Raw genomic sequence first — 26,965 nt, 5'->3', positions numbered from 1 at the left:
AAACTTCAAACTGATTATGCTATTGCAAACTCTCAGGAGAGAATTTAAAGCAGAGTTTTAGATGCCAAGGTTAGATAAATGGGTGGCAAAGTTTTGTGAGAGACAAATTCTGGGCCATATGGTTACTGACCACCAATGAATGCCAGTTAAATCCCACAGCAGTCTTAAAGTTGGGATTTAAAATTTAAAGCAATGCACCGAAAATAAGCACAACAGACTGTGTCTTTGGAACAAGATACTTTGCTGCATCACTGCTCTGTAATACTGCAGTGAGGACATAAGGAAATTCAAACACATACGGGAGGAATTTTGTTTGCTCTGTGCACAATAAATTGTGTGTTTGCTGAACAAAAACAAGAGACAACCTAAAGGGGGAAAAGTACATAAGTTGCACTGAAATAGAAACATGAGGAATGAAGACAGGAGAAAGTATCAGGTAAAACACTGAATTAAAATAGCACTTACAACAGAGCCACCTGAGGACATCAAAACAGCAAAATGCGTCAGATGATTACATTTGCATGAGATATGAGTGGAGTTGGAATGTGTCAGCTCGCAGCCTTCTGTAGCCCAGTTGCCATTCATTGTGTCTGCTGAGTAGTTCCAAAATGCACATTTAATATCTTTATCTGCAGTCTGGAACAGAAACAAGATGTTTTACTGATGGCAAAAGGCAGGATATGTCCTATCTAGAGACTTTTCTTACGTTAGCCAGAGCAATTCATTAAAAATTGCTTGTTACCATTGGAAGGCTGGGAAATAAAAACATTCTGCAAGGCCTATTCCAAGCAATTAAAACAAGTCTGGGGATGGAAGCATTTTATCCTCACAGCTAACACCCCACCAAACATGCAGGCTAATTGGATTACTGAACCCTTCTGGCTCTTGCAAAGGTGTTGGAATTTTTACCTACTGAAAACATTGTTATATTTACTCCTGCACCTGCTAAACATGGACTAAACCCCAAGGTTACAGACACATTGCTTGTCCTGCTCATAGTTCCTTCCAAACAAGCAGTTCAAAAACTGAGACCTATTTTGTGCATTTTACTAAGTAATCTGGGAGAAAGGCAGGGTCACATCACACCTGATATATCAGTTGTGAAAACAGCAATGAATAAGACCATTAGTATTATTTATTATGGCTAGTGCTTACTAACACTAGTCAAAGTCCCCACTGTGCTAGATGTTGTATAAACATATGCAAATTTATATAAAGGTGATATCTAGCTCAAATATTAGAAGAAAAGCAACAAATTTAAAAGGTGCATAACCAAGATTAACACCTTGCCCCACTGCCCACCCTCCCTACAGAGCTTCAATTTCTTGTTATGCTTCTGCTAATTCTTGGTGCTATTTAGATGATTCTTCATATACAATTGAAGTCAGTAACTCTCAGTCTTAAATCAATGCATTCAGATTTCAGAAATAATAAAGATTCAGTACTATAGGTTCTCTGTTAACTCTTAGCTGCAGGTTAACTTCGTGCATTATTTTGAAGCATTTATTCTTTTGTTTGTTTATTTGTTTAGTATGCTTTTTTAACCACCTGAGAAGCTTTCAATAATCAGGGTCCTGTACTATTCTCTGATTCAGGCATCTACATTTTATTCACATTGCAACCCACCAAAGATGGCATCGTTGCCCTTGCTTTAGTCCCATAGCACTTTTCAGCTGTATCATATTTAGTATATTGCACTTAGGATGTCACATTTGAGATTATAATTTATTTCTCTAATAAGATTAAACTCACATCAGCAAACAACAGCATTATGTCTTCAATATATTATACAGTGCAGGTACGGTTACATTACACAAAATAATTACCTATTGTTTGGTTTTATTTGAAGTTGATAATAAAAAAAAACCACCTTACCTTGGCATACTTCAAGGTAAATGTTATTTTCTCAAGCTCATAGAGTGAAGGTGGATTTGAGCTAATTGCAACAGCTATAACTGATGAGCTTACTGTCTGTCTCTGCTCTGAAGTATCTTTCAAGGAGTGGTTTTTAGGCGATGAAAGCAAAGAACCAATATTGTTATACCGCAGAAAGACAACTGCAACGGTGCCTATCAATCAAACAGACCATGTTTAGTAGTTTGTGGGTTTTTTATAGAAGAACAAAATTGGAGACATTAAGGAAACAATAAACAATCGACATTATTACTGCTATTGCATAAAATATGCAAAACAGATGGAATCTTTGTGGAATACTTATAAAAATGTTTTAGCGACAATGAAATATAGCTTTATTTAAAACCATGTAACTGCCATTAGAAATAAAAATGTGTGTTCGCATTGGAAATTCTAATTAGATAGATGCATATATATTTTTTCTAGAGTAATTTATGTTTGCTGCTCTTCTGCAATTGGCTGCACATGTAGTGTCAGGTCTCATAAACTAAAATGGCTCAGACCTGAGGGAGATACTAGGCCTCTCTGAAGTACTTGGCTTGCCTTGGCTTCCATTACGGTGGAGCCAGGATGCAAGACACATAGGGAAAAAGAAAGCAAAAGGTATTTTAGGATGCAGTGTTGATCTGAAAAAATGTCATGCTTTTTCTCTCTGGTACCAAGATAGACCTTAGTTTTAGATACTGGTGAGATTCAAATTAGCTAGAAGACTAAGACTTCAAAAAATCTTCTCTGTGTTTATTTGTTTAGGTGGTTTAATTCCAGAGCTGTTTAAACACATTTATTTTCATTTATGACAGTAGTCATAAGCCATTTCTGTAGCACTCTGAGGTCCAAATCAAGACCTGGGCCCTGCTGGTTTTGGTACTGAAGAATGCACGGTCTTGCCCCAGTGAGATATACTCTAAAAAGAGAAGATGCACCAATTTTTGAAGAAGAACTGACACAGAGCGTTGAAGGGGCTAGTCCAAAGTCACACCGTAGATATATGGCTGAGAAAACGATAAAACTCAGGTTTCTGAGTTTTAAAACTCACTGGATGCTTACTATGCCACTGGAAATGTTAGAAATATCAGTCTTGAGACAATATGGGGTAGGTGACAGAGATAAAAATACCTTGACTCCTCTGTAGTTAGCAGAGCTGAAGCTCGGTCTTGGTAAACTGCAAATTCGGTTACTTACTAGTGGGCCAAACTCTATCCAAGGTGTTTACTAATCCACCTACTCTCTAATCTTTTTGTTTTTTCTTACCATTAGGATGAGATTCCTCTCTCTTCTTTGGAGAGATCTTTATGTAATCTCCCCCCGTGTATAAATGAGGGTGAATGTGTTTCATGTGGTGTGAATCAAAAGCAAAAACCTTGAGTGCTGCAAAAGAAGAAAAATACTATACAAATCACAGCTCCATTATGGTCTACCATAATTTACAGTTGGGTTAATAAATGTGTTATTGGATTGCATAATTACTGTGAATTTTAAGAATATATGATTATGCCAAATATTTCAAGAAAAATGCTATTAATATAACATGTTTGCTTAAACCTCTATATTTTGTTATTTTCCTGCATACATTTTGCTCTCATACTTTTTACTCCTTCCATGAAAAATATAGTCTTTTATTTACCTTGCATTAAATTAGGCATTGGAAAGAATAATGCAGGTTACTTTAGAAAGAGCTATTGCTTTATTAAAGATGCATTTCTGAAAGGGACCACAAATCACAATTATAAAAAGCAAAGCATAAAATTCTCTACTGAATAGCAACATTTGATAAAAGCCAATTTTTGAGAAGTATATATTTTATAGTTATCTATCCATGCTACCAAATGCACACTGCACCATGAAATAATGATGTGTCTTGTCAAAAAGCAAACAAACAAGTATCACCCCTCAGGACAAAAACTACATTAGGGGACATTGAGCTCTTTACTTGGTTCATTATAGTGCTGAGTTTCAATCACCCAGGATGGGAACAAAAAAAAAAAAAAGCCAATCAGGGCTTTTTTAAAGAAGAAGACAAAACAACAACAAACAAATCTAAAACTTGACTGATGGAGGAATATCACTAAGCTAGACCATCTGCATTGCTTATAGCACAGCACACAAAAATAATATGAGCTATTCAATAGACCAGCTGTCAGAAAATGTTTGTCAGGACGTAAGAAATAGTTTTCCATGGCTAGAGTTCTGAAAAGCTTGTAGCTCACGAGCTTGCACCATAACAAGCAGTGAGGAGAGAGCGGTAATGCTGTGGGTCTTGTCCCAGAATAGATGTGTGGGGTGTGTATAAGCCCTGTGGAAAATATATTCATGCTGAGAGTCAATAACAAAAGATGTTAGTCTTTGGGGCCAGTTTGGAAAAGAGATCATAGAATTTCCCATTTTGGAACAAAAGCAAGCCAAAAAATGATTGATCTTTCAACATGGAAATTCCTTCCCATTCTCTTTATCAGCTTTTTTTGTCGCCTCAGACTAAGTGGTGTCCACACTGCCACCAGAGGCTGCACCCGAATCGTCCCTCTGCTCGACCTTCATGGCCTCAGCCCTGTGGCCACGAGCACCTCAGCCCTCAGCTGGGGTGGTGGGAAGAGGCCCCTCAGCGCCAGCTCCTGGCACCGCTCCGGATCTGCCGCACGCCCAGAGGTGCTCTGCACCAGCGGGAACCCGCTTCTGCACAGTTTATGTCATGGACGAAATCCCTCCCTATTTTTTCATCAGTCTTGCTAATTTAGTTTCAGAAAGGTGAGGGAAGAACAGGAGGTTTGACCTGCCTCGGGACCAAAGGAGAAATTTTTCTCATCAAATCATCTTATAAAACAGGAAAAACCAGTAAGAGATACTGAAGGACTGTACTGAATCTACAATAAGAAATCAGGTCACATGCAGTTTGACTAGATTCAGGAAAAACAAAAACAAAAGAGTGGCCAGTGCCAAAGGAATCAGCAATGCTTTATGAGGATTTTCAAAAGCAGGTGGTATTACCCTTACTCTGCTTCCCTTGAAGGAATGGTAGAACTATTATTACCACAGGGAAATCAGCAGGATTTGGTGTGAAGACACCAGCACGCAGGGGCAGGGTAGGAGAGCAAAATGGTGCAGTTGAGGCTAACCAAGTCTTCTCTGAAATTCCTCTGAAAATGAGGAATTTCTCTGAAAATAAAGCCATGCAAGATTGGATTCACTGAGTACAATCCTTATTCCAAGTTCATTTACAATACCTTCACTGAACCAAAAAGGGTAAAAAATCTGTATAGAGCAAATACAATTTTGATTCCACCGGTGTTTTTATGCATATAAGGTGTATAAGATAATTTCGCGCATATAAGATGCATCCAGATTCACTGTGACAGTATGACTATAGCAAGAGATTGAAACACACTCTAAAAGGACAACTTCCCAAAGCCACTCAAGTTTTTTCTGGGTTCTGGGCTCTAATGTTCAATCTTTGAAAATTATGATACCTACACTGAAAGTGAGGTGTTAGTTATGAAACTCATACAAATTAACACCTGTGTGTTTCACATAACAGCATTTCTAATCTTCATAATTGTGCTGAAAAACTTCTTAGTGTAACCCACATCTAAAGTATACCTTAGATTTATTTTCTTTATCTTACCTATGTCACTTGAATTAGCATCTAGCTGTGTTGTCTTTTTTAAGTTTTGTGACATGAGAAGTGTCGCTTGTTCTGCAGTGTGCAACAGCTTAGTCAGGCTCCGTCTTTGGTTATCTACAGGAAGAGCTTCCCAGACTGTAATTTTGTCTTTTTGTAAAAAATTGTTCAGCGTGCTAACAAAAACCTGTAAATAAAATGATATTTTTAAGCTGAAGAGTCATACACTGTTTGTAAAATAAGACAAAATCACACAGCTTTCAGGCTTGATCCACTCACATTAACGGTTGTATTACGAAGTGCTTCATTGTCAGAAACCGAGTAATGCATGGTATTCAGTGATGAAAAAGATAGTGCTTCAACATATGAAATCACATCTACAGGTGAAAGTGGTCCCAAAGTATTCTTATTAATTTCTTGCAGCATCTCCAGAGGTGTTTTAAAATGACTAATCTGAAAAATATAAAAATTCACATCTTATTAAAACAGGTGAAGTCACATTTCTGCAAATGAAAGTAAACCCAATGCAAATGACTGATTTCCATGAATTAACATACTGTTTTTTGAGACTCTTATGCACTTGTGCATAAAAAGAAGCAGTAATTAAATCAACAGGTTGACTTATAAATCAATGGTGTTACACAAGTCTGGTATAACCCTAACAAGCAACTATGATTTTTTTTTTTTAAAGTCATCTGCTATCATTACACTTCTTTCTTTTTTTTTTCTTTTTTATTACTGTAGCTCAGTGTTATTTATCTTAATGCGTCAAAACAAACTAGTAAATGTTCTGCAAAAATAAATAAATATTTGTGATATGGCTACTCTGTTGAGTCTTTTCTGTTAAATTTTAGCTGAAGAGGTGGGAGCAGATGGGCAGTATTTCTGTATTTTGAGGTGGGGGTTTTTTGTTTGTTTGTGGGGGTTGTGTTTGCTTTTGTTTTTGTTTTGTTTTGTTTTTTTGAAATGCAGATTATAAAGTAGGTGGCTTAATGAAATTGTACTGCCTATTTCACCTTCGCTGCTTCAGTTTATGAACTGCTAAATGCACTTACATAAAACAATTAGTTTAAAAAGTAATAAACTAGAGAGGGTGAGATGAAGACTAAAATTGCAAGTTTCAGTCTCATGGGTGAAAAAGAAAAGAATTATTACTTCGTGATACTGAAATCTAATGAGATTTTATCCATCAAAAACCCCCCTCAACACCTGATTTTATAAGATTGGGAGTCTCTGCTGCTGAACAGCTTTCATGGGGCTTCCTTCATCTTTGACTTCAGCTGAATAGAACTAGAATGCAGGCTAAAAAATTGGCTAAAACTTGACACTGTTATTTATATGAAATTGAGGTATTTTGCCTTATTACTTTGATTTACATCTAGTTTGACTTCATATTCAGAAAAACCCCAAACCCAACAATCAACCAAACAAAAAACAAAAAAACCCACTCCAAACAAATAACAACCTTCAATCTAAGATCCTGCTGTGGCATTTACCATGTCTTTATGCACGAATGCAGTAAGTATGTATTATATTTAATATAATATTTTACACTGCTGGTTAACATAGAAAGTATGTTACTACAATGCATACCTTACACTAGGTAAATAAAAGCCTTTAAATTAATATATTTCTTAATCTTGTAACTTCAGCAAACTGCTTAGCGTAAAATGCAAACATGTACAATTGGTTTTAATTTATTTATGCTTATGTTTCATTTATCCTTTTAAATTAGACAATACTATAACTGTACACTAATGAACAGTGAATTCATTATATTTTTAAAATTTGCTTCAGGAATCTCTGCCTCCGGTGAAAAAGATCTTGAGCCCAGTGCCTTGGAGTCTATAAATTCTGTACCACATACTATGCTTTAGGAGTAAATATACTAGCATACCAGGATGTTATTGCTCCATTTTCTATTTTGTCATTTGTTGACATTACTTTTGTAAGCTATCTTGCTGCCTTTCAACTCTGAACAAGCAAATAATTGCACATCAGTAAATGCAGCAATGTGTAACTTCAGAAATTACAGAACCAGTTGAGTGATTACCACACTTCTGAATTTTTCATGCATCATGGCTCACTTTGCTGGAAACAGAACACACAGATTCCCAGCAAGTTGTTATCATGATTTCAACATACAACCCATTTCAAATAATTTGTAATTATTAGAGAGACCTCTGTAAACATGCTTAAGTTCAATTGTATGCTTAAAGCATTTGTTAAAAGCTCCTTAAGAACTATTATAACTGAAATAACAGTTTCAAACAGAAACAATTAAAGGATTTGGCAATTAATCTATAAATCAGTGCTACTTACTCCAGCTAAAGTTCTATTAATATGTTCAGTTATGCAGTCTTTGTATAACTCACACTTGGCCTTCGGATTTTCTGTAGAAATTAAAGAGAAAGTAATTATATATTGCAGTTTAAGCAATATTCAATATATACTCATTGTAAGAGCTCTTGTCTAAACCACCAGCATTGTGAATTTATGCACATAAGACACAGCACTGCATTATCAAACTTCAACTACTAAGACTTTTTCTTGGCCAAATTTACAGCACTGGATTGGACTCAGACTCTGAGCTTTTGCTTTACTCAGGTAGAGAGTTTGGCCTCTTTTCTTGGGACGTCCACAGGTGAAGTTAAGACACAGCTCAAATTTACAGAGAGAACAGGTCTGACAACTCAGAGGAGGTATCCATTATTTCAAATGGATTTCATCTCACTGGTTAGCAAAAATACATTTATGAAATGATTCTATTCTCAGGAAATGTAGATGCCACTGCCGAGCCTCTTTTTCTTGTCTCACTGATTAATCTAACTGAAGATAAAGAGGCACTGGTGGGTTTCTCAGAAGATGTAGCTCTATAATAACACATAAACCTTTATAATATTAGGTACCTTGGCAGGAAGTGCCATCATTTGGCTTAAACTGCAATTTTCCTGTGGATGGTTGATAACCTTCCTTACAGGAGCAGTTATACCCTCCATCCACGTTTTCACATTTTGCATGATCTCCACAGGCAACAGTTCCTTCAGTGCTGCACTCATCTACATCTGCAAATATTGTGAGAAATTGAATTTTTTATTAAGTATTTACAGACTAACACCTTGCTGCTTTGTTGGTAATAGCCCTGCACACTGCAAGCAGTGTCATAACAAAATTTCACGGAAAAAAAAGAAAGGCAAAAACTATAAAGGCAATCTTAAGGGCAAACCACCTCCCAATTATAATGCTTAGGGATTAGAAGGATAAATCATAATTGATCATCTTTTTATACCACCACTTTTATTACTATATAATACTGCATTGTTCGTGTTTTAAACCACCAGTTTAAACATTAATTCTATCATAACAAAATGCTCAGCATGATGCAAATCATCTGAAATCCATTTTCCAGAGATTAGACTAAATAGATTTTCTCAGCCTTACGATTCAGTTAGAAAAGAGAAAACTGCAGCCTTTTCTTTTAAGTCACGGCTTTAGAAAGATCCTACAAAAGATCACTCTATCCATCTCGTTAATCTAAGATTTAAGCTCTGTGCCCTTTAAAGTGCTTGGCATGTCTTTTTATTTTTTAATCCACGTTTAAATTACATTTGCCTATAATGGCTTTTGTGCTTGTAAATAATTTGCCATTAGGAAGACAGGTTCAGTAACTGGGTGGGGCACAGTCCAAGAGCTAAACTGATGAATTCTGGTAAGCGAATCCATGAATTGATCAATTTAGGAGAGCTGGGTCCTAACTCGCTGGCTGGAGTACAGATTATTTTGCATTATTTGGTTGGCTGAGGATAGAGATCAAATAACTCAACAGAGAAAGTAAACTGGGAACAATACCAAATAATTCTGAAGAATGAAGTAATGGACTGCGAAATGCTGTGCTGGAAAGGAGAAAAGGGTGAACAGCTTTGGGACAGGTATATCTGATGAAACGTGTTGAGAAATGAAGAACAGATTTAAAGGAACAGCACGAGAGGAGAAGAGGCTGAAAACTGAAGAGAAGGACAGTAAAGGCAGAGAGGGGGTGAATGGAGAGGAAGACAACCTAAGTTAAGAACTTGCATGACACTGAATTTGGGAAATTGGTGAAAAAGGAGAACAGATTAACCAATTAGTGGAGAAGAATAGTGATCTGAATTGATAGGGGCCCATTGTGCAGCCAGATGGGTTTTAAGAACAAACAGGCAGAAAGGAGTTACAGGGGGCTGGAAATGCACTGTTAGCATACAGGAACCATTTTTGTGTGTGTGCTTTTCTTTTGATAGAGCATTGTTGGTGGTTATCAAAAAGGAATGTAACAAAAATGAGCAATAATGTATGTGAAATAAGATTGCTAGAGAAATTGAGGAAGAACAGAAAAATGTACTGCATGTCTGTGGATATATCTAGGGAATACAGAAAGATGTCTGAAGGATACCTGGGGGCCATTTGCCTATTTGGACAGCATTTTTGTTAACTTTCTAGAATATTACTAATGGCAAGAGAGCCTTTCTGCATCCACACACTTTTTGCTGTTTTGTGCCTCATTCCCCAGTTCCTTCTGTTCACAAGCCGAGAGGTCTTCCTAGGGTTCAAGGAGATGGTTGAGGTCCCACCTCACTTTCACCCACCCCTACTTTCCTCACCAAGCAGTGACTCTGATTTGCACCTGAAATCCTGCTTTTTAAGCCCATGGTTCAGAACCTCCCATTGAAAAGCTGTTCAGACACCTGCATGCCAGCGGCAAGAAGGAGAGGTGGGTCTGGAAGCACATCTGCCCTCCCCAACACAACTACCTCTGCTCTTCAGAGGGGGCAACCAAGGGGGATGTGTGTCTGAATGGGCTGGGACAAACACTGAAGTTTAAAGTACGAGGTTAAATTACAATTATCTGCATTAGGGCAATAGTTTGTTTCCATATTTAATGCCCCAAACTGCAAATGTTTCTATTTAACGAGCGGAATTTTGCATTATCCATACTCGTGCAGCTTCAAAGTAATGGAGCTAACCATGCTATACAGCAATGAATCTGGCAAAAGTGAAGAAAAGAGGAGAAAGAAGCGTAATATACTGCTACACACAGGCTACCTCATAATTAAATGCTGTCATTTAAAGACATAAAGCTGATGTTCTTACTCTTGCCATTTAAATAACCTCTAACATCAGTAAATTATAAAGCTCTTTTTGAAACAAGTGGGTGCCTGTCAGTGCCCTGTTGTGTGACTCTGTGTAAGACAGAGAAACTTGGAATGAATTGAAGTGTCAAGGGTGAAAACCATGACAATACCAGTTTGTATAACAAGAACACACATCAGTCTTATACCAAAGATTTATTTGGCTTTGTCAGCTACATAGAGAAGGACATGTACATCTTCACAAGATATTCAGCATGTAACATAGTGCTAAAATAGCAGCAATTGAGAGCAAGCTTTGCTAAAACTTACAATGACTTATAAATAAATAAATATTTGAATACCTTCCAGAGTACTATTGCTAAGTATCAGGTTTCCATGTAATTTACTGATGCAAGTATTTCAAAACTATTATGATAATTTGCTTTTCATGAACGTAGTTTGATAAATCATTTATTTGTCATTATTGGGTATTCATACAAATTACCCTTCCTTTTGTAATTATGTCAGATATTAAGTGTAATGGAGATTTTAATGAGAAGTCAGGATTATCCAAAACAACAGCAGAAACTCAAGTACCAAGGCACATATCTGGTAACAGGTTGGCTATTTAAAGTCTGATAGAGACACCCTGTCGAGTATATGCAAATAGACTTTCTCCAGTTAAGTCGTCCATATGGAATGAGTCCATCTCACGCCTATCTAATTGACTGTTTCCTAGAGAAGAAAAATCTCCTAGATGACAAAATTAAAAGGCAATAGGCCTGATCTTGCAAGGTACTAATCAGCTTCGTATCCCTTTTAAATCAATGAGATTGTCAGGGGCTGCCAACAATTTGTGAGAGTTGCAAGAATGCTGCTTTTAAATTCCTGCTTTGAAATACTGTGTGCAGTAGCTGTAGGTTTTTGTTTCTTTACATTTTGTAGTTATGTCTTTTTAACCAAATATGCAATTGTTGGACCACACATGGACAACAGCTTTTCAGTGCTTTCTGCAATCCAATTTTACTGGAGCTTTGGGGTGAGGATCTCAAACCGTCCTCCTAGATCTACTATAGGAGCAGGACGGGGCTGCCAAGGCTTGTGTGAACAGTCTTCACAGACAACATTCCTGAGAAAAGGTTGAAGAACAGCAGCTTTTTAAACAGAAGAGCATTTGCCACAGCTCTGCAAAAAGGCCCTGGTCTTTTAATAAATATTCAAAACAACTCCTGGAGCTGAACTTTGAAGCTTTTATAATAGCTCCGATCAGAAAAATAATATCACCAACACCACTTAGGCTGGTGTGAAAATAGATTTATAACCTTTTATTTTATTTCTGTGCTTCGTCACTCCTCATTTACTGCAGCAGGCAAGCAAATTCCAATTAAATTAAAAGTACTGAGAACAGTTATTATGTTCAGTCTTGCCAATTACCGGATTGTACCTACATCTCTTTGATTCTTCACCAGTCAGTCAAGACAGCTTGATGTCTACATTATACCTTCTGCTTATTAGTAGCTTGCAAGTGATTGAAAAGTCCAGTTGCAAAGGACTAGACGTTCCCTCCCCATGTTTCCATACTGTGGAAGGCAGCAGCAGACACAAAGTAAAAATGAAAAAGCCTATGAATGGCACATGTAAAAGAAAAGTTAGCAATGTGGCACAATGCCATATCCCACCCACTGAACAACTCCCCTGGCACATAAAAGGATGTGATGGAGAACGGGTGTTTTCCCAGTACCCTCAGAAGAAGCTAGGAAAAACTTGAAGAAAACTAACAGCATGTTCCTGGAAAAGGCAGAATAGCACGGATGTCACTTTCATCTTAAAGAGGGCCATTTTCAAGTTTTTACCTATTGACCAGGGTGAATAAAGTAGGTTTGTATTTCACCTTTTTATCTGCAGTTGAACATTCAAGAAAATGTGAAGGCTTTTACACAGTAAATAGATTTGAATAGCTCACATTCAGAACAGGAGAAAAATATCATCTTCCTAATTATCATGTTTGCATCCCTCTTTTTTAATTCTCCATTTCCTTTCTCCTTCTCTTTTTTTCTCTCTCCCTACCATCCAGTTCCTCCTCTATCTGCATGTTTCATTGTCATCTCTTTGCTAATTCTGCCTAGTAACATGGATGAAGTACTGCTGACCCTCAACTCAAAACTTAACATTCTTGTCAGATTAAAGGTGTACTGGCATTTCCCAAAGCTGTTGGCCCAAGTTTTCTTTTGATCCACTACCTTGAGAGTTATAATCACTTTATATTTGGAAGTTTAATACGATATCCAAAGAGGGAAGGAATGCACATGTATGTGCCCATGGGCTTTGAAATGGACTCATACACACAGTGATGTACCACGTTTGAATCACTGGGAACCCCAGGTATGTTTGATGGCATCTGACTATAAACAAATAGGTTGCACAATAGCATACCCTCCAAAATTCAATCTATGTATTTTTGAAGTTACTGCCACATACATGATATATATACTAAGAAGAAAACGTAAGACTTTGCAGAATGTGAAAATATTTTGTGGCCCTACAAACTTGGGTAGGATGAGTACTTGGTAGCTCTGTCTTCTGATTTCTACTGGATAACTTGTACTGTATTTACGACAACTACAGTAATTGCCTCAGCTGTGTATAGTACACCCTGAATATACCGTTGTCAGCTGCTTCTGTGCAAGTCATACCTACTACCTGTAGCAGCAGGCCTATTTGGTACAAAATACATATTATGGTTTCCCTGGCAGATAAAGTAGAAAATTAATTGTGGATCAAAAGGTTGTCTTTAGGACTCGCTGCTTGGTAAAGTAATTGGTACACTTGTTTAATGAGAAAAGGTGCCCACAGGTAATTTTTTATATCAGTGTGAGTTTTTGAAGCTCTGAGCTCCTCCCATATGGATTTGCAAAAAGAAGAAGAAAAGTGGTAAACTAACCCCCAGTAGAGGATAAAAAAAGATCAGTCTGCCCAGGAAAGAAAAGAGGGGAAAAAAAAAAAAAAAGAAATTAGCAAGCTAATGGTAAAAACTAAAGTGACAAGAACAGTCAGAGAAATAACTTTGAAGACAAAACTTCTGAAGCTGAGGAAAAGTCATAATGTAAAAATCAAAGCCTGGACCAGAAACTGTGAGAAAATTTACAGCTCAATGTGCTAACCGTCTCGGTCCCAGCTAATTTAAGAACGATTCATAGCGGCTGGATAAAGCAGAGCTCTTTTAGATGGATGTGAGCAATGGGCAAGAAATGTTGATTAGATCACTTTCTGGCTTAATATGCAGCCATTCTGCTGATATTAAGAGCTGTAAGAAGAGAGGTTGTCAGCACTCACAAGCTCACAGGAGACATATCTAAAATGAGACACAGTCAGCATAAAGGTGTAAAGGGCAATAGATTTATTTCTCATTTTCCCATTCCCTGAGGACTGTTGCAACATACAGAGAAAATTACCAGGAGTTTGAAAAAAGAGGATAGTTACAGTTCTTCCATTCAAAGGAAATCCTAAAGGATTGCATAGTTGTTCAGAAATAACATTTTTCCAGAGAACTTTTCCTACCCTGTAATCTTGAATATGATCCATCCAGCTGCTACAGAAACAGAAGCTGGTGAATGGTACAGGAGGTAGGATAACTACCGATCTTGCTCATTGCTTTTGATCAGACTTGAAAAATTACCAAAATATCCCAACCAAAGCCCCCAAACAGAAGATATTTGGAGCATAGTAGGTCAAACCTAAAGGGAACTTTGTCGGTCCAAGGAAACCTGAATGCAGAATACTTTCTCACTCTGCTTTGTTTTAATAATATTATGACCTTGCTCACACATCAGTGAACCAGTGGCATAATTGGGTGGAATGGGGATTTCTGTGTTACCTTAACTATATATTCATAATCTAAAACTGTGACATGTGGATAAAAAATATTGTAAGCAGAGACAAGATTGGAATGTTTCTGAAAGCAACGGCAGCTGCTGTGTTACGAGTGAGAAGTGTGGGCCTGAACTGGAATATTAAGTCTGTACCAGTCCAAATTGTGGGAATTTTATATCCAGATACCAAATGTCACAATTCTGAAAGCATTTTGCTAGGTTTCTGTAATTAACAAAAGCAATAAGAGAAAAGTGACAACATAAAGCTAGCTGGCAGACATTAATGACTTACCCACACAGGAGGTTCCATCATTAGGTACAAAAGTTTGTTGACCATTGCTGGATTTGAAGCCAGGTGCACACATGCAGAAATAACTTCCCACTGTGTTTGTGCAATTGGCGTGCTCTCCACAAGGCTGAGTAGCATTTTCACATTCATTATCGTCTGTCAAGACATAAATAATGGAAAAATATATTTGCATTTGTCGACTGAAGAAAACAGTAAAGTAAAAGCTTAATTTGGCCTCTGGTATTTGATTTGAGTTTTGAATGCTGAGCTGACACTCTTGGTGTTTGTCTATATAGTTTTCTCATTGCCAAAGATGTAATCAGGTGTTCAGCAGCACTCTTCTGCCCTCATTCTGCATGAGTCAACAAATGAGAAAACCAGTGGGATATTGAAGTGAATGGTTTAATTGGATATTCACTTTGAATAAAGGATTGAGACAAGTACATGTTCTGTCATGGTTGTATTTGATAATGTTACTTGCTACCCAAAAATCTACAGGTAGAGAGTCACCCTGAAGATGCATCTGGGAATTAAGAACCATAGAAAACGGAGCTCTAAAACGTATCAAGAAATCACCCATTTCCTTCTCTAATACCAAAGCAGGATCAATAAGGCTAAACTAGACAGGTTTTTTCTGGCCTGTTTATGAAGACCTTCTGTGGTACTTCTCAGCAGTCCCAGACAACAAACTTATGAAGTTTACCTCTTTGCAGTTGCTGTGCAAGTCATCAATTTTGCACCTGCAAAATTACGAGCTCTCTTTTACAGTGCTAACCCCATGCCCCCAATGATACATGAAAAAGGAACTATATACACAGGTTTTAAGACTACTTCCTCTCTGCAGAGCCTCTACATGTGGTGTCATTGTGAGCACGAGGATCCAGCTAGCTTGATCAAAGGTCAAATGAAATAAAAAATGCATGCTTTGAACTGTATAGTTGATCCTCTGTAATGACTCGGTAAAACTATTTCATCTCCAGAATCTTTGAAGGTCCCTTTTGTCTATTAAATTTTCATATGAAACTCGAGAAAAATTTCAAAAGATTCCTTATTGTAGACTCTATTTACGAAACTGAGAGTAACACTCACAATACTGACAATTCTGTCTATCCAAATGGACCAAAACACCCCAAAACTCTGAAACAGACAAATCAGTGAAACCGTCCCAAAGAAGACAACACTCTGAGTAGAGTTCTCTAGGTTCTGCATTGTAAGAAAGGAAAAGAGTCAAAGGCTTCATGAAGACTAGTAGGATTTTGATCCTGTTCTCAAGGAAAAGGTACTCATAACATGATGAATGACAGCAAAGAATTCTAACAGGGAGAGAAATAACAATTTATTGCAGAAGAGGCACGATTAAGGAAGGTGACAGACAAAAGAAATATGATTTCAGAAAAGACACCCAGGGATGAGTTTTGGAAAAGTGCTTCTGCTTCCTGATGGTCAGTGTTCTCATAAGGCGTTTACAAAGACAGGTTACAGATAAGTAAAGTGTCATGTAAGCTAGGGAAGTGGCAAGTTTAGACTACACCAAGAGCTGTAAAGGATTGCAGGAATACATTTCTGCATTATAAATTAGTCACAACCCCTAGAGTAGCACTGGAAAAGGACATTTTTCAGAATTGAAGCCTGACGTGATTTTGTATGTTACTCAGTTGACTCAGAGATGCAAATATCAATTCAGAACTGCAGCTTTCCTCAGGGGAATTTGGGTCAACAGTATCAAATAGATTATGCTCATTATAACTAAAATTGAATGTAATTTAATGAGGAATCCAAGTATAAAAGCACTTTGCCAACACACGTAAACAATATTTATTCTACAGCTCTGGTATTCATGAGAATACAGCAGAGAAGGTGTATGACTTGGATATTACTTAAAGAATGCCAAAGTAAAACCAAGCCAGTTTAAGTAAATTATGATAGGGAGGAAAAAAATGTGGTGTTAATCCAAGTTCAAAAGCTAAGCATGAGAATACGAAAAATCCAGTTTGGCACTGGCATTGCAGAGACCAGGCCCCAGAACACTTTACAAATCATGGTAGCAAGGTCCAGTTGTTCAGGTGTCGTTTGTGTGTGTCTGTGTGTTTGGCTCTTCGGTAATCCCAGTTTGCTCCCGCATCCTGGCATTTCATGACAAAAACAAGTGGACTACTGTAAACTTAGCCTTGGGAAAATATTATAGATACTAGAAAACAATGTGTTGACCTTGGAAAGCTCGTGGGATGGTATTCATGGAAGATGAGAAGTAGAAGGACTGATCACTGCAGGATTTCATTCAAAGTAGAGGAATAACAGAGCTGACAAGAGAAAATATATAGGCTACACACAAGAACTTTCCTTTTGTATTTATTTTCTAGCAGCTCAACTGTAGTCCTCAAAATCCAGCACTAATACCTTTCTTCCAGTAGTCCAAAGAGTTTATAAACAACGTTAAAATGACTCATGCAGTGGTCATGAATAAATTCTTTACAATTAGGCCTAATTAACTCTATTGGGTTACTGGTGTTTTTCCTCAATATTTAGGATGTCTGCAAGGGGTTTAATGATGACTATATAGCCTTAGAAGGCTTGCCTATTGAGAGAACCTTTTCAATAATTTGAGAAACCTTTAGAACATCAAAGAAGAATAGAAGTAACTTACATTGCAAACACAAGAATGGCTATTTTAAAGAGTTAAATTCATAAGGAGATTTCTTTTCAATATTCCCATGGTCTAATGTAATACTGAGCAAACCATGCTGAGGGATAATTTACTGGACCACATCCTGCTTCCATTGAAATTAATGGCATAAAAATCAGTGATGTAAGTAGGCCCAGGGTGGTGCTCGCTATGGAAAACTACTGGGTTAATGAGAAAGGCAAGTGTGGAAGTTTTCAGGAAAAAAGGAGTTTAATATACAGTTTGACTAGATGTGTTTGAATAAGCTGTCCAATTTCACATAAAATGTTTTACAAGATCAACAATGATGGCAAAAATATCTTCTAGCTCTCTGTAAAAATAATTTGAATTTTTTCTTCAGACAGCAGTTCAACGTGAAGCCCAGAGGCTTGAAGTAATTTTCCAAATCTTAGATAATTTATAATATTATTGGATTTGTGATTTAAAGGACATCATGAAACAAAAAGTAGGATTTCTAGATGGAAAAAAGTTCTGGGGTGGGTTTTTTTGTTTGTTTGTTTGGTTGGGTTTTTTTTTTAGAAAATTTTCTGTCCATACTGAGAGAATACTTTTAAATGAGAGCAAGTGTATAGTCCACCAGCATTGTTGCTACCTAATTTAATGTGCATTCATTGCTGGCACAGATACTCCTTGAACACCACAGGCAGTATTGCAGGAATGCACATTCCTTTAAAGATTTTTTTCATTGTTAAGTGAAATATGCATGAATTTTGTCTAGCACTGCTATATTAGAATTTTTTTTGTATAAAGAACATTCAGTTCTTTCAGAAATTTTGAAATATGAAATAGAAAAAGGAAGAATGATTTGTGGATTTTAGGGCCATGATGCAGTTGAAAGGTAGAGGAATCTGATAAGATTTTAGGAAAAATTATAGAGGAAAGTTTTACCCTGTCTTTTATCCTGTTTTAATATTGGATCGTTTAAAAATTATAATCTACAATAAGAAAATGCTGGGGCAACTACAGCTACAAAATGACAGAATTTGTTATTATTGTGACAACCGTGAGAAAATACTTTGAATTATCAATTTTAGATATAAAATTTTTGTAATACTGTTTATGTATTTTACATAAAAAATGCCATAAGGGAAACTCTTACGGTGGCAGATTTATCGAAACAGCTTTGAAGGCATTCCATTGCACTGAACACATCTCCATGATAGACTTTTTGATGTTATGATGACTTTTGGATTGAAATTTGTCATATTGAATCACAATCACATAGAAGTTGTGGGTTTGGTTTTTTTGCTGTTTTTTGTTTGTCTGTTTTTTCTTTTTCTTTTTGTAAATTTTTAAGTAAGCTGTTTCTTCCTTCAAGTAACAAACACACAAGGTTGAAATCACTCAGGTTAAACAGAGTGATTTGTGCCTGTTCAGTCTTTGCCAACACATGCAAAATGAGATTTTTGTAGAAGTGTAACTTTGTATTATAGAATATATTCTGGGATCTCTGGCACTGAATTAAATTGATATCAGTAAGGCTGAGGACCTTTATTAATTGGTAAGCAGAAAGACTGGAAAACTAGCAATGTTGGACCAATGAGTTTGGTCACTCGTGGCAGCCAGCTGGAGGACTCCTGTGATGAGAAGGTCCACGGCTGAAGGAGCTTGCCAACCTGCAAGCCCACCACAGGGAAAGCCTGCCCTGCAGCTGCACAGCCTGTGAGCTCAGCCCTGGACTTTCATGCTCTTGGTCCCTGGACTTTCATGCTCTTGGTCCCTGGACTTTCGTGCTCTTGGTCCCTGGACTTTCATGCTCTTGGTCCCTGGACTTTCGTGCTCTTGGTCCCTGGACTTTCATGCTCTTGGTCCCTGGACTTTCGCGCTCTTGGTCCCTGGACTTTCATGCTCTTGGTCCCTGGACTTTCGTGCTCTTGGTCCCTGGACTTTCGTGCTCTTGGTCGCCTGCAGAAAAGCTGGAGTTCCCAAAGCCTTGTATAAAAATCTGACAGTTAGACCTACGTCTCTCAAGGCTGTCTACTGGGGCCTCGCTACAGATAAAGCACTCAAGGCTTTTGCTCCTCTGCTGCTTTGGCAGTGGCCACAGTCTTGCTCTCCACAGAGAGCAATCTGTGCCACGGCCAGGGTGCTTTGTGAGGTCTGACCTGGATGCCCAGCCAGGCTGCCCAGAAGGGCAACAGGCTTCCCAGGGCAGCAGAAAGCTGGCTGTTCCAGGGGAACTCTTTTGACACTTTGACATTCCAGGGAAGGATTTTAATGAACCAGGAACTCCTGACCAGGGCTTGAGTTTGAGAACCTGAATTTTCCCAAAGCCATCCTGAACAAGCATAGGCATGATGGTGTGATTTTCACAGGTTTAATGAAAGCCTAGTGTTCCTAAGGACCATAAGAGGCTCATACTGAGGCCATTACTGTATACTGCAATATATTCACATTCTATTTGATGCATTCCCCAGGTGACATAAAAAAAAAAAAAAAGCCGCAATTAAACCATCAACAATTACTTTTGCCCCGGTCCAGGCCTTTTGAAACCAAGGTTAGAGGCCTTTGGGGCATACCCATCCAATCAGAACAGCAGTGGCAGCACAGGGCTGGGGACCAGTGTCAGACGCAGTAGTCTGAAAAGTGGACAGCACTGGGTAAGAAGGGAAGGTGGCTGGAGCGGCTGGGGAATACATTGATTCATTGCATCCGGCTGTTCTCTTTCGACAGCAGCCTCTGCTGCCAAAACTGCTATGCAGCCCCTGGGGGAAACTAAAACTACCCTTCCCTACTGTAACCCTCATGGGAGAACAGTACTTGAAGTGCCTCACTTAACCCCTCAAAAGCAAGGAAATGAAAGACTTCCTGTAAAACAAATTCCAGTGCTACTCACCCCGCTGTGTTTAGCTTGTCTGGAGGTCTCAGAACAGTGGGTGATCTCACATACATTACTTCTGTGCTGCAGGACTGTGTGTCTACAGCCATCACAGCCTGAGTTAAGAACAGCGATACCATTAACAACCTTGCCTTTCCTTCCTTGTGATGTGTTTCCATTAATGGTAATTTAACACAATTTGTTTATGATTCTCCAAAGATTCAGCATTCGAGTTTGGTCTAAATCAGCATGAAAGAGCAGATGCTTAGAAAAACCTCTTGAGACTGCAGAACTGGGCTGGAAATCTCATTTAAATATGAATTGCTTTCATAATGGGCCCGATTCATCTTTGTCCTACACCAGGGCCAGGGACCATGCAGTTGCAGCACAGGAAATCTTGCCACTGCAAGCTCTGTCTAGCCAAATTTTGTAACTCTCTACCTCCTTGCACAAGCTTTTCACAACGCCTTCTCAGGATGTTGTTATAGCTTGCCAGGAGCGTTTAAATGGTTTGAACTTTGTGGCTTTGCAGATAGCTTGACTCCAAAAAGCCCTTGTTCAGCAAACAAATATTTTCTCTCACATCCTTCACAGGCTATGTGTATACACAAAGCTGATTTCGGATCAGCAGTTCTTTCGTGTCTAGCTGCACTGAAGTGCCTCACAACAAAAAATTCCCTTAGTCCCAGTTTAAGGAACAGGGCAGAACAATCTAAAAGAACATGTTCCTACATATTCAAAACACACTTAGGTTGAGTTTCAGAGAACGGACAAGGTTCAGAGAGGTTAATATATTATCTAAACTGCTTTCCTCATCTTGTGCTGGTATTTTCAGACATTACAAATTAAAGATGAAAAACATTTATTATTGGGTAAGTGCCAGTGATGAAACTGTTATTTGTTCAGCCACACAGAACAACTTGCCTTTTCAACACTTGTGAAGTATCAAAGAAAGAAAATCTATAATTTCTGATCACTCATATGTGAAGAATAAGGAGGGGAGGTGAGGAGGGGATGGAATCTTTAAAAGGCTAGTCCTTGGCTGGAAACAAACCATTTACCCAGACAAGTATCTGTAGGAATTTGAAAATGAAAAGGAGAACAGGGTGCTCAGATTACTGAAACAGAGGAAAAGGGGGGAAATAAAAAGCTGTTGAGTGGCCCTGTCTCATCTTTTCCCCAGCATTACCTTCTCTGGGGAGCAGGAGTCTAGGTTCACCACAGACAGTAGCAACATGCCCCAGAGGAGATCTTAAAGCTCCACTGACCTGTGGATACTCAGCAAAAAAGACTCAGAGCTGTACAGCTGCAAGTGGGGAGCTTCAGTTTGGGTTCCAAACCTCAAATAAGTTACTTATTGTCTGTCTGATACCCCTTCCCTGACCAGACCATAAAGGAAAGACCTGTAACTGCTGTGAAGATTCACCCTTTCTATTACAGGCAAAGCTCGGAGCTGGTCAAGCATCCCCCGCTGATGTGGTGAGCAGGGTCTCAGGGCACCTGTCACAGGTGCGGGTGAAGAGCACGACCCACATTGCAGCGCAGGCACAAGGGACCCGGAGCTGCCACTCACTCTGCAGGGAAGCAGACCGTGACCTCCCTGCACCTGGAGCACTGCAGGCTCCCCCTCTGCCTTCTTCACAGCAACCTGGCATTAATTCACCAGCTGAGCACCTGGCCTGATGAGCTGTTAAAATGCAAAGCTAAAAATGGAGAGAGACTGTAGCAGAGTAATGTCAGAGACAGGAAAATGGAAAAAATCCAGGATGAAGATGGTCTCCTGGAGTTCTCAGATTGGCTTGGGAGGTAAGGAGTAACAACTGGATGAATTCTCTGGAAAACTAGATTATAGACACTGAATAGGAGAGGGTAAAACAATTAGCCCATTTTCAGCACAAGTCACACACAGGTCCTGGCTAGCCACACCGTGAACTCAAACCACCCCAGGCTCCCATCTGAGGGGATGTGAATGAGTGAGACGTCACCATTCAAATCTAAACAGTTTGGTCCCAAGCAAGAGATAAGACAGAAGGAAAACAACTCAGCAAACAGTTTGATTAAGGGGGAAGAAAGCTTTCAGGGAACACCTTCCCAAATTTCTAAACAAAACTGAAAGACGTTTATTTAGAAAGTGCAGTCAGGAAACACATCTGCACTTTACAGCTTACATATGAAAACCACTGTGGTGCCATCATGGTATGAGTAAGCAAGATGTGAAAAAGGGCGTGAGAGACAACACAGCTTGAATGAGGCAGAGGAACATAAAGCGTTCTCTGATGAGCGTGATCGAATTTGCTACAAGCATGCAGCAAAGGCTCTGATAAGAAATAACGCTGTTCTCTGTCAGTATATGGACTTAATCACACAGGACTAAGTCCTGGGGTCTTGAATACCATGTGGAAACAACATCTCTAATTCTGAAGAAGGCTTTCCCTCACCTGTTCCACTCCATCACTCCTTCTTGTGGCAGGCTCTGAAACAGCAGGTTTGTTTTTGCATTTACTTCTGCGTGAACAGAACAACATTTTCATGTTTAGTTTAAGTGTATGAAAAATCTGTTTTCATAACAGAGCCCGACCTCAAACTCACTGAAGTCCAAAGAGTGGCTCCCATTAACCTGCATCTTTGCTTTTACAGAAGCAAAGGGGCAAAATCTGCCAAGAGCAGAAGTCAGGAATGAAGACGACATTACTCTTCCTTTCCTCACTCCACACAGATCTGATTACCAAGACCCAATCTCAACATCCTGGCAGGCATCTTATGTCAAGGTTACTACTTGAGGATTAGGCAGAATGTAATTGAGACACATTGTCAGTTTCTTGGTTTTCCTCCTTGAAAAACACAGAACTAAACCAAGGTGAAGTGCAGCTGAATGGGAATATGCTTTCGAACTGCCAGCAGTGTGTAGGTGTCAACATTTTTCCCAGTGCTACCAGCAGAAGGCTTTTAGAAACTTCCCTGTTATTGAATTACATCATTCCCAATCCAGCTTTCACTTTTTTCTGCTAACTTGCTTATTTTCACTAAAACTCATCTTTTAACTGAAAAGTAAAATGGCATATGGAGAATCAGAGAATATTTTTGCTTAAAGGAAAGCGAGCAACACAGCGGTCCCTTGCTGAGAGGGATTTGCCAGTGGATAACTATGCCCCCTGCAGAACTGAATGGGCAGCCCAAGTGGAAGTTCTGTTTCAGCACTGCTGATAGAACTGTATTTTATGTAAAAAAACAGAACAACAAGCAACCAACCAAAAAAAAAACCAAAAACAAACAAAAAACCCGCACCAAACAACAACACCCTCCCCCCCACCAAAAAAAAAAAGCAAACACCACAAAACCAAACCACCTGTAATGTCTTGCAGACTTCCCATTGCATTTTCCACTTACCATAATGCTTACATAGAATTGGCACCATGAAAGTAGATATATTGGAATGTGAGGCTGAAATTTTGATTACATTGTTTAACCCTTTCTTCAGTTTATATACATAAATGCCATGATTTATTTCTGCTGTGCTCACATATTCTCCCCAATACTCCAAAAGCCACCATATAATAGCATTCAGGAAAACAAGACTCAAAGTTGTTGTTCGATTCCTAATGCAACTGGTTCTTGTTATTTCCAACACTCATTTCTGAAAACTCTTTTTGCAGAATTCTCTGAAGCAAATTACATAAACTCAGTATGGCACATTCTGGTATTTGTCTAAATCCAAACTTTCTCTTGCATATTACAGCAGAAACTTTAAACTGCCGTGTCATAGAGGAAATAGTTCCCTAGCAGCTGCAAAGAGATTGCACTCTACCATGTACCAAATCTTGGGATCCATCTGAACTGCATCCAACAAATGTTAAATGCATCTAAAGAAAGGCAGTATACCATATCAGGATTACTTCATCCATATCTAATCCCCAACAACTACTAGATGGATGTCTGCTATGACCAGTCACACATGGGCCATCACTCAGAGGTCTTGATCTCCCTGGCTTCTTCAACAATGCCCCATCTAACAGCAAGTGAAACACAAGCCTGGAAGTCAGGATGAACATGAATTCTTACATCTCACATTTCCAGGCTACCTTCTTGGCCCTGGGGAGACGAATGGAAACTGACAGAGTTTATCACTTTAGCAGCACTTTTAGAAGGGAAAAGAAAAACTGAACTCTACCAAAAAGGGTTTTTTTTTGCTAAATCATGATGTTAATACGATTTAAGAGCTTTAGTAGGAAGTCTTCACTTGGATAATAAGGACAGATCCATATGTAGAAAGGACAGTCGGACTCATCAGTGTTTAACTAGAAATCTCTCTCATGCTTTTGAATCTGCTGCTTAAAAATAGGTGGTACATTACAAGGTGCAGGTATCACTGTACTACATTATCTTCAATAAATTTTGTCCTTTGAAAAATAATTTGCTGTACCATATCCAAAACAGTATTAAAAACATTTATTGCTTTTAGGTTTTAGATCTGTATTATGTTCCATTTTGGATTTGAAAAGCAGAATACAATAAAGATGTGGTAAAATTGCTGTGAGAGAAGTAATAGCTCAAATAACATGGACAGCCATAAAACAGTGACTACAGGAGAAACTATTTTTTTCCATTGTGGAACAGTATTCATTGATTTCTGAAACCACAGGCTAATTATGCTCTGAGTGGACAAAGTACTTTAAGGAGTCTAGTCTGGGCAGAGACATCGAGTTCACAATGTACTTTTATCAAACCCAAGTTACAGTACTCAAGACAAGAGTAGCTTGATGAAATTTGATTGCTAGTACTATTCAGTAGGTTAGATGAGGTGACCTGATGCTAGTCTATGAGATGCATGGACCTATATTACTCTAAGTTAATGTAAAGGTTAGGTCATTAGAAGGAGATAACACCAACAGCAAAGAATAGGTGTTTTGTTTTGGGGTTTTTTGTTTGTTTGTTTTTGTTGTTTGTTTGTTTGTTTTTGGTTTTTGTGGTTTTTTTGTGTTTTTTTTTTCTTTAAAGTTGATACTGTTTCATTCTTGTCAAAAATTACATGTGAACTAAGCATCTTGTAGAGTGGCCCACATAGCTTTCATGTGGCTTGGTGACAGTGTGTATTTTATATTAGCTCTATTTGTAAGTTATCCCATTGAAATGCTCTGGAATTCAATAGCTTCACTACTGGATAATAGACTAATTCAACAAAAGGAAATAATTTCAATCTATAACTGAGAAAAGCCATTAATTACTGGAAAACATCCAGTCTCTAAACCTGAAGATATTAAATATGGTCTGGCAAGGAGGAGACAATTAGACTGAGGAATTCTACCCAGAGGGAAAACATGCCAGCATTACTTCAGCTAGAGTAATGACTTGAACAATAACCACTGAAGTATTTCCAGCCACTGTCAATGCTGTAAGTATTTAACTCTGCGGTGAAAATGTCTTAACTATTGACAGAGATATTTTCAGAGACTGACTCCAGCTGTTAATTTCTGATAACAAAAGTCACTATAAAAACATATAGGGTTTGGTGTCCCCCCCTTTTCTTCTGACGTGAATTAAAGCTAAATATAATGATGCCAGTGGAATCAGAGGTTATAAAACTCAAGAGAAGTTAGGTCCATAGTGCTGCTCAGGCTCAGTTGAAGGATTGCAGATTTTTGGGTGATCACAGTAATTTTCCCATATAATAGCCGAATATAATCGTAGCAGAATTTACTTGAGAAGTATGTAGCCTTCTTTTCTGGAGCAACCTCATGCAAAAAACAGACTGCTATAAAGGCCAGATTTCCTCTTTCATCTCACTCTCCTGAACCCTACAGCTTTGGAGTGATGGAGCCTGTGATCTCCTCATGCCAAATGGTGTTCATAGAAAGAAAGGTCCAGAAAGAGCTAAGGCATACAACCTGGAAAACTTTAGCTCCATGTCAAATGGCAGAATAAGTTAATCCAGTCAGGTCGCTTAATGAATTTTGAATATGGAGGCAGTATATAGCATCCTAATTTAAAGTGGTTTTTCCCTTGCTGACTACACCAACGACTCTGCTCTACAACACTTATCACATACTAGGTTGAAATACTCTGTTTATTCATAATCACTGTCATCTACATAACTTTGTCATTTTCTAGTAAGGGTGTTTATTCTTAGATACAGGGCCTAAGGATTTTATTATTCCAAAGATATTAAACACACTTAGTAGGCAAAAACATAAAAGTTCCATTAAAAACATATCTACAGTTCAGACAGAAATCATACTTATAACAGGGAATAATGTTGAAACATGGCACAAGTCAGAACTGAAAACACTTTCAAGTTGGCCTACCCTAATACAACCTGCCACGTAAAGTGTTATTATATGCATTTTATGCTTGGGAGTGATGACAGGTGGGAGGGCATAGATGTGTTGTATAAACACTGCGTATTTTTCAGCAACCAGAGGTATGTCTGTTCACCATGCTGGAGGGCTGCGCAGAGCCCAGAGGCTGGTCCCACCGCAGGCAGAGGTGCTGTGTTAGTGCTGCTCTCTGGGCAGGCTAATTAGCCCTTTAAACACAGTCCCCATTAGCCTGGACATGGCGCCACAGTACACAGCCACACTGCTGGCAGCTGTTTGACTTGGTTTATCCAGTACTGCACTGTGTCAGCCCAGCAGACGCTTGGAGACCAAGTCCCAGTTAGAAAACACTGTTGCCGATGA

General features: G+C 38.5%; 1 protein-coding gene across 2 annotated transcripts in view; it reads right to left on the bottom strand.

Annotated features, from left to right (window-relative positions):
- Positions 1-26,965, bottom strand: part of ADGRL4 (adhesion G protein-coupled receptor L4) — a 75,960-nt gene that overhangs the window by 21,703 nt on the left and 27,292 nt on the right. The window contains exons 3-10 of one of the 2 annotated variants that reach the window (XM_065657120.1): positions 14,794-14,946; positions 8,437-8,592; positions 7,850-7,920; positions 5,807-5,980; positions 5,531-5,714; positions 3,166-3,282; positions 1,876-2,069; positions 466-636 (exon numbers count right to left, since the gene is read on the bottom strand). In XM_065657120.1, coding sequence (XP_065513192.1) covers positions 466-636; positions 1,876-2,069; positions 3,166-3,282; positions 5,531-5,714; positions 5,807-5,980; positions 7,850-7,920; positions 8,437-8,592; positions 14,794-14,946 — 1,220 coding nt within the window. The remainder of the gene's footprint in view (positions 1-465; positions 637-1,875; positions 2,070-3,165; positions 3,283-5,530; positions 5,715-5,806; positions 5,981-7,849; positions 7,921-8,436; positions 8,593-14,793; positions 14,947-26,965) is intronic. The other variant, XM_065657121.1, reaches the window with a different exon arrangement.

Source organism: Caloenas nicobarica, chromosome Z, assembly GCF_036013445.1.
Source record: "Caloenas nicobarica isolate bCalNic1 chromosome Z, bCalNic1.hap1, whole genome shotgun sequence".
Taxonomy (NCBI): domain Eukaryota; kingdom Metazoa; phylum Chordata; class Aves; order Columbiformes; family Columbidae; genus Caloenas; species Caloenas nicobarica.
The sequence above is the reverse complement of the archived record's forward strand: the minus strand, read 5'-3'. Positions and strand labels throughout refer to the sequence as shown.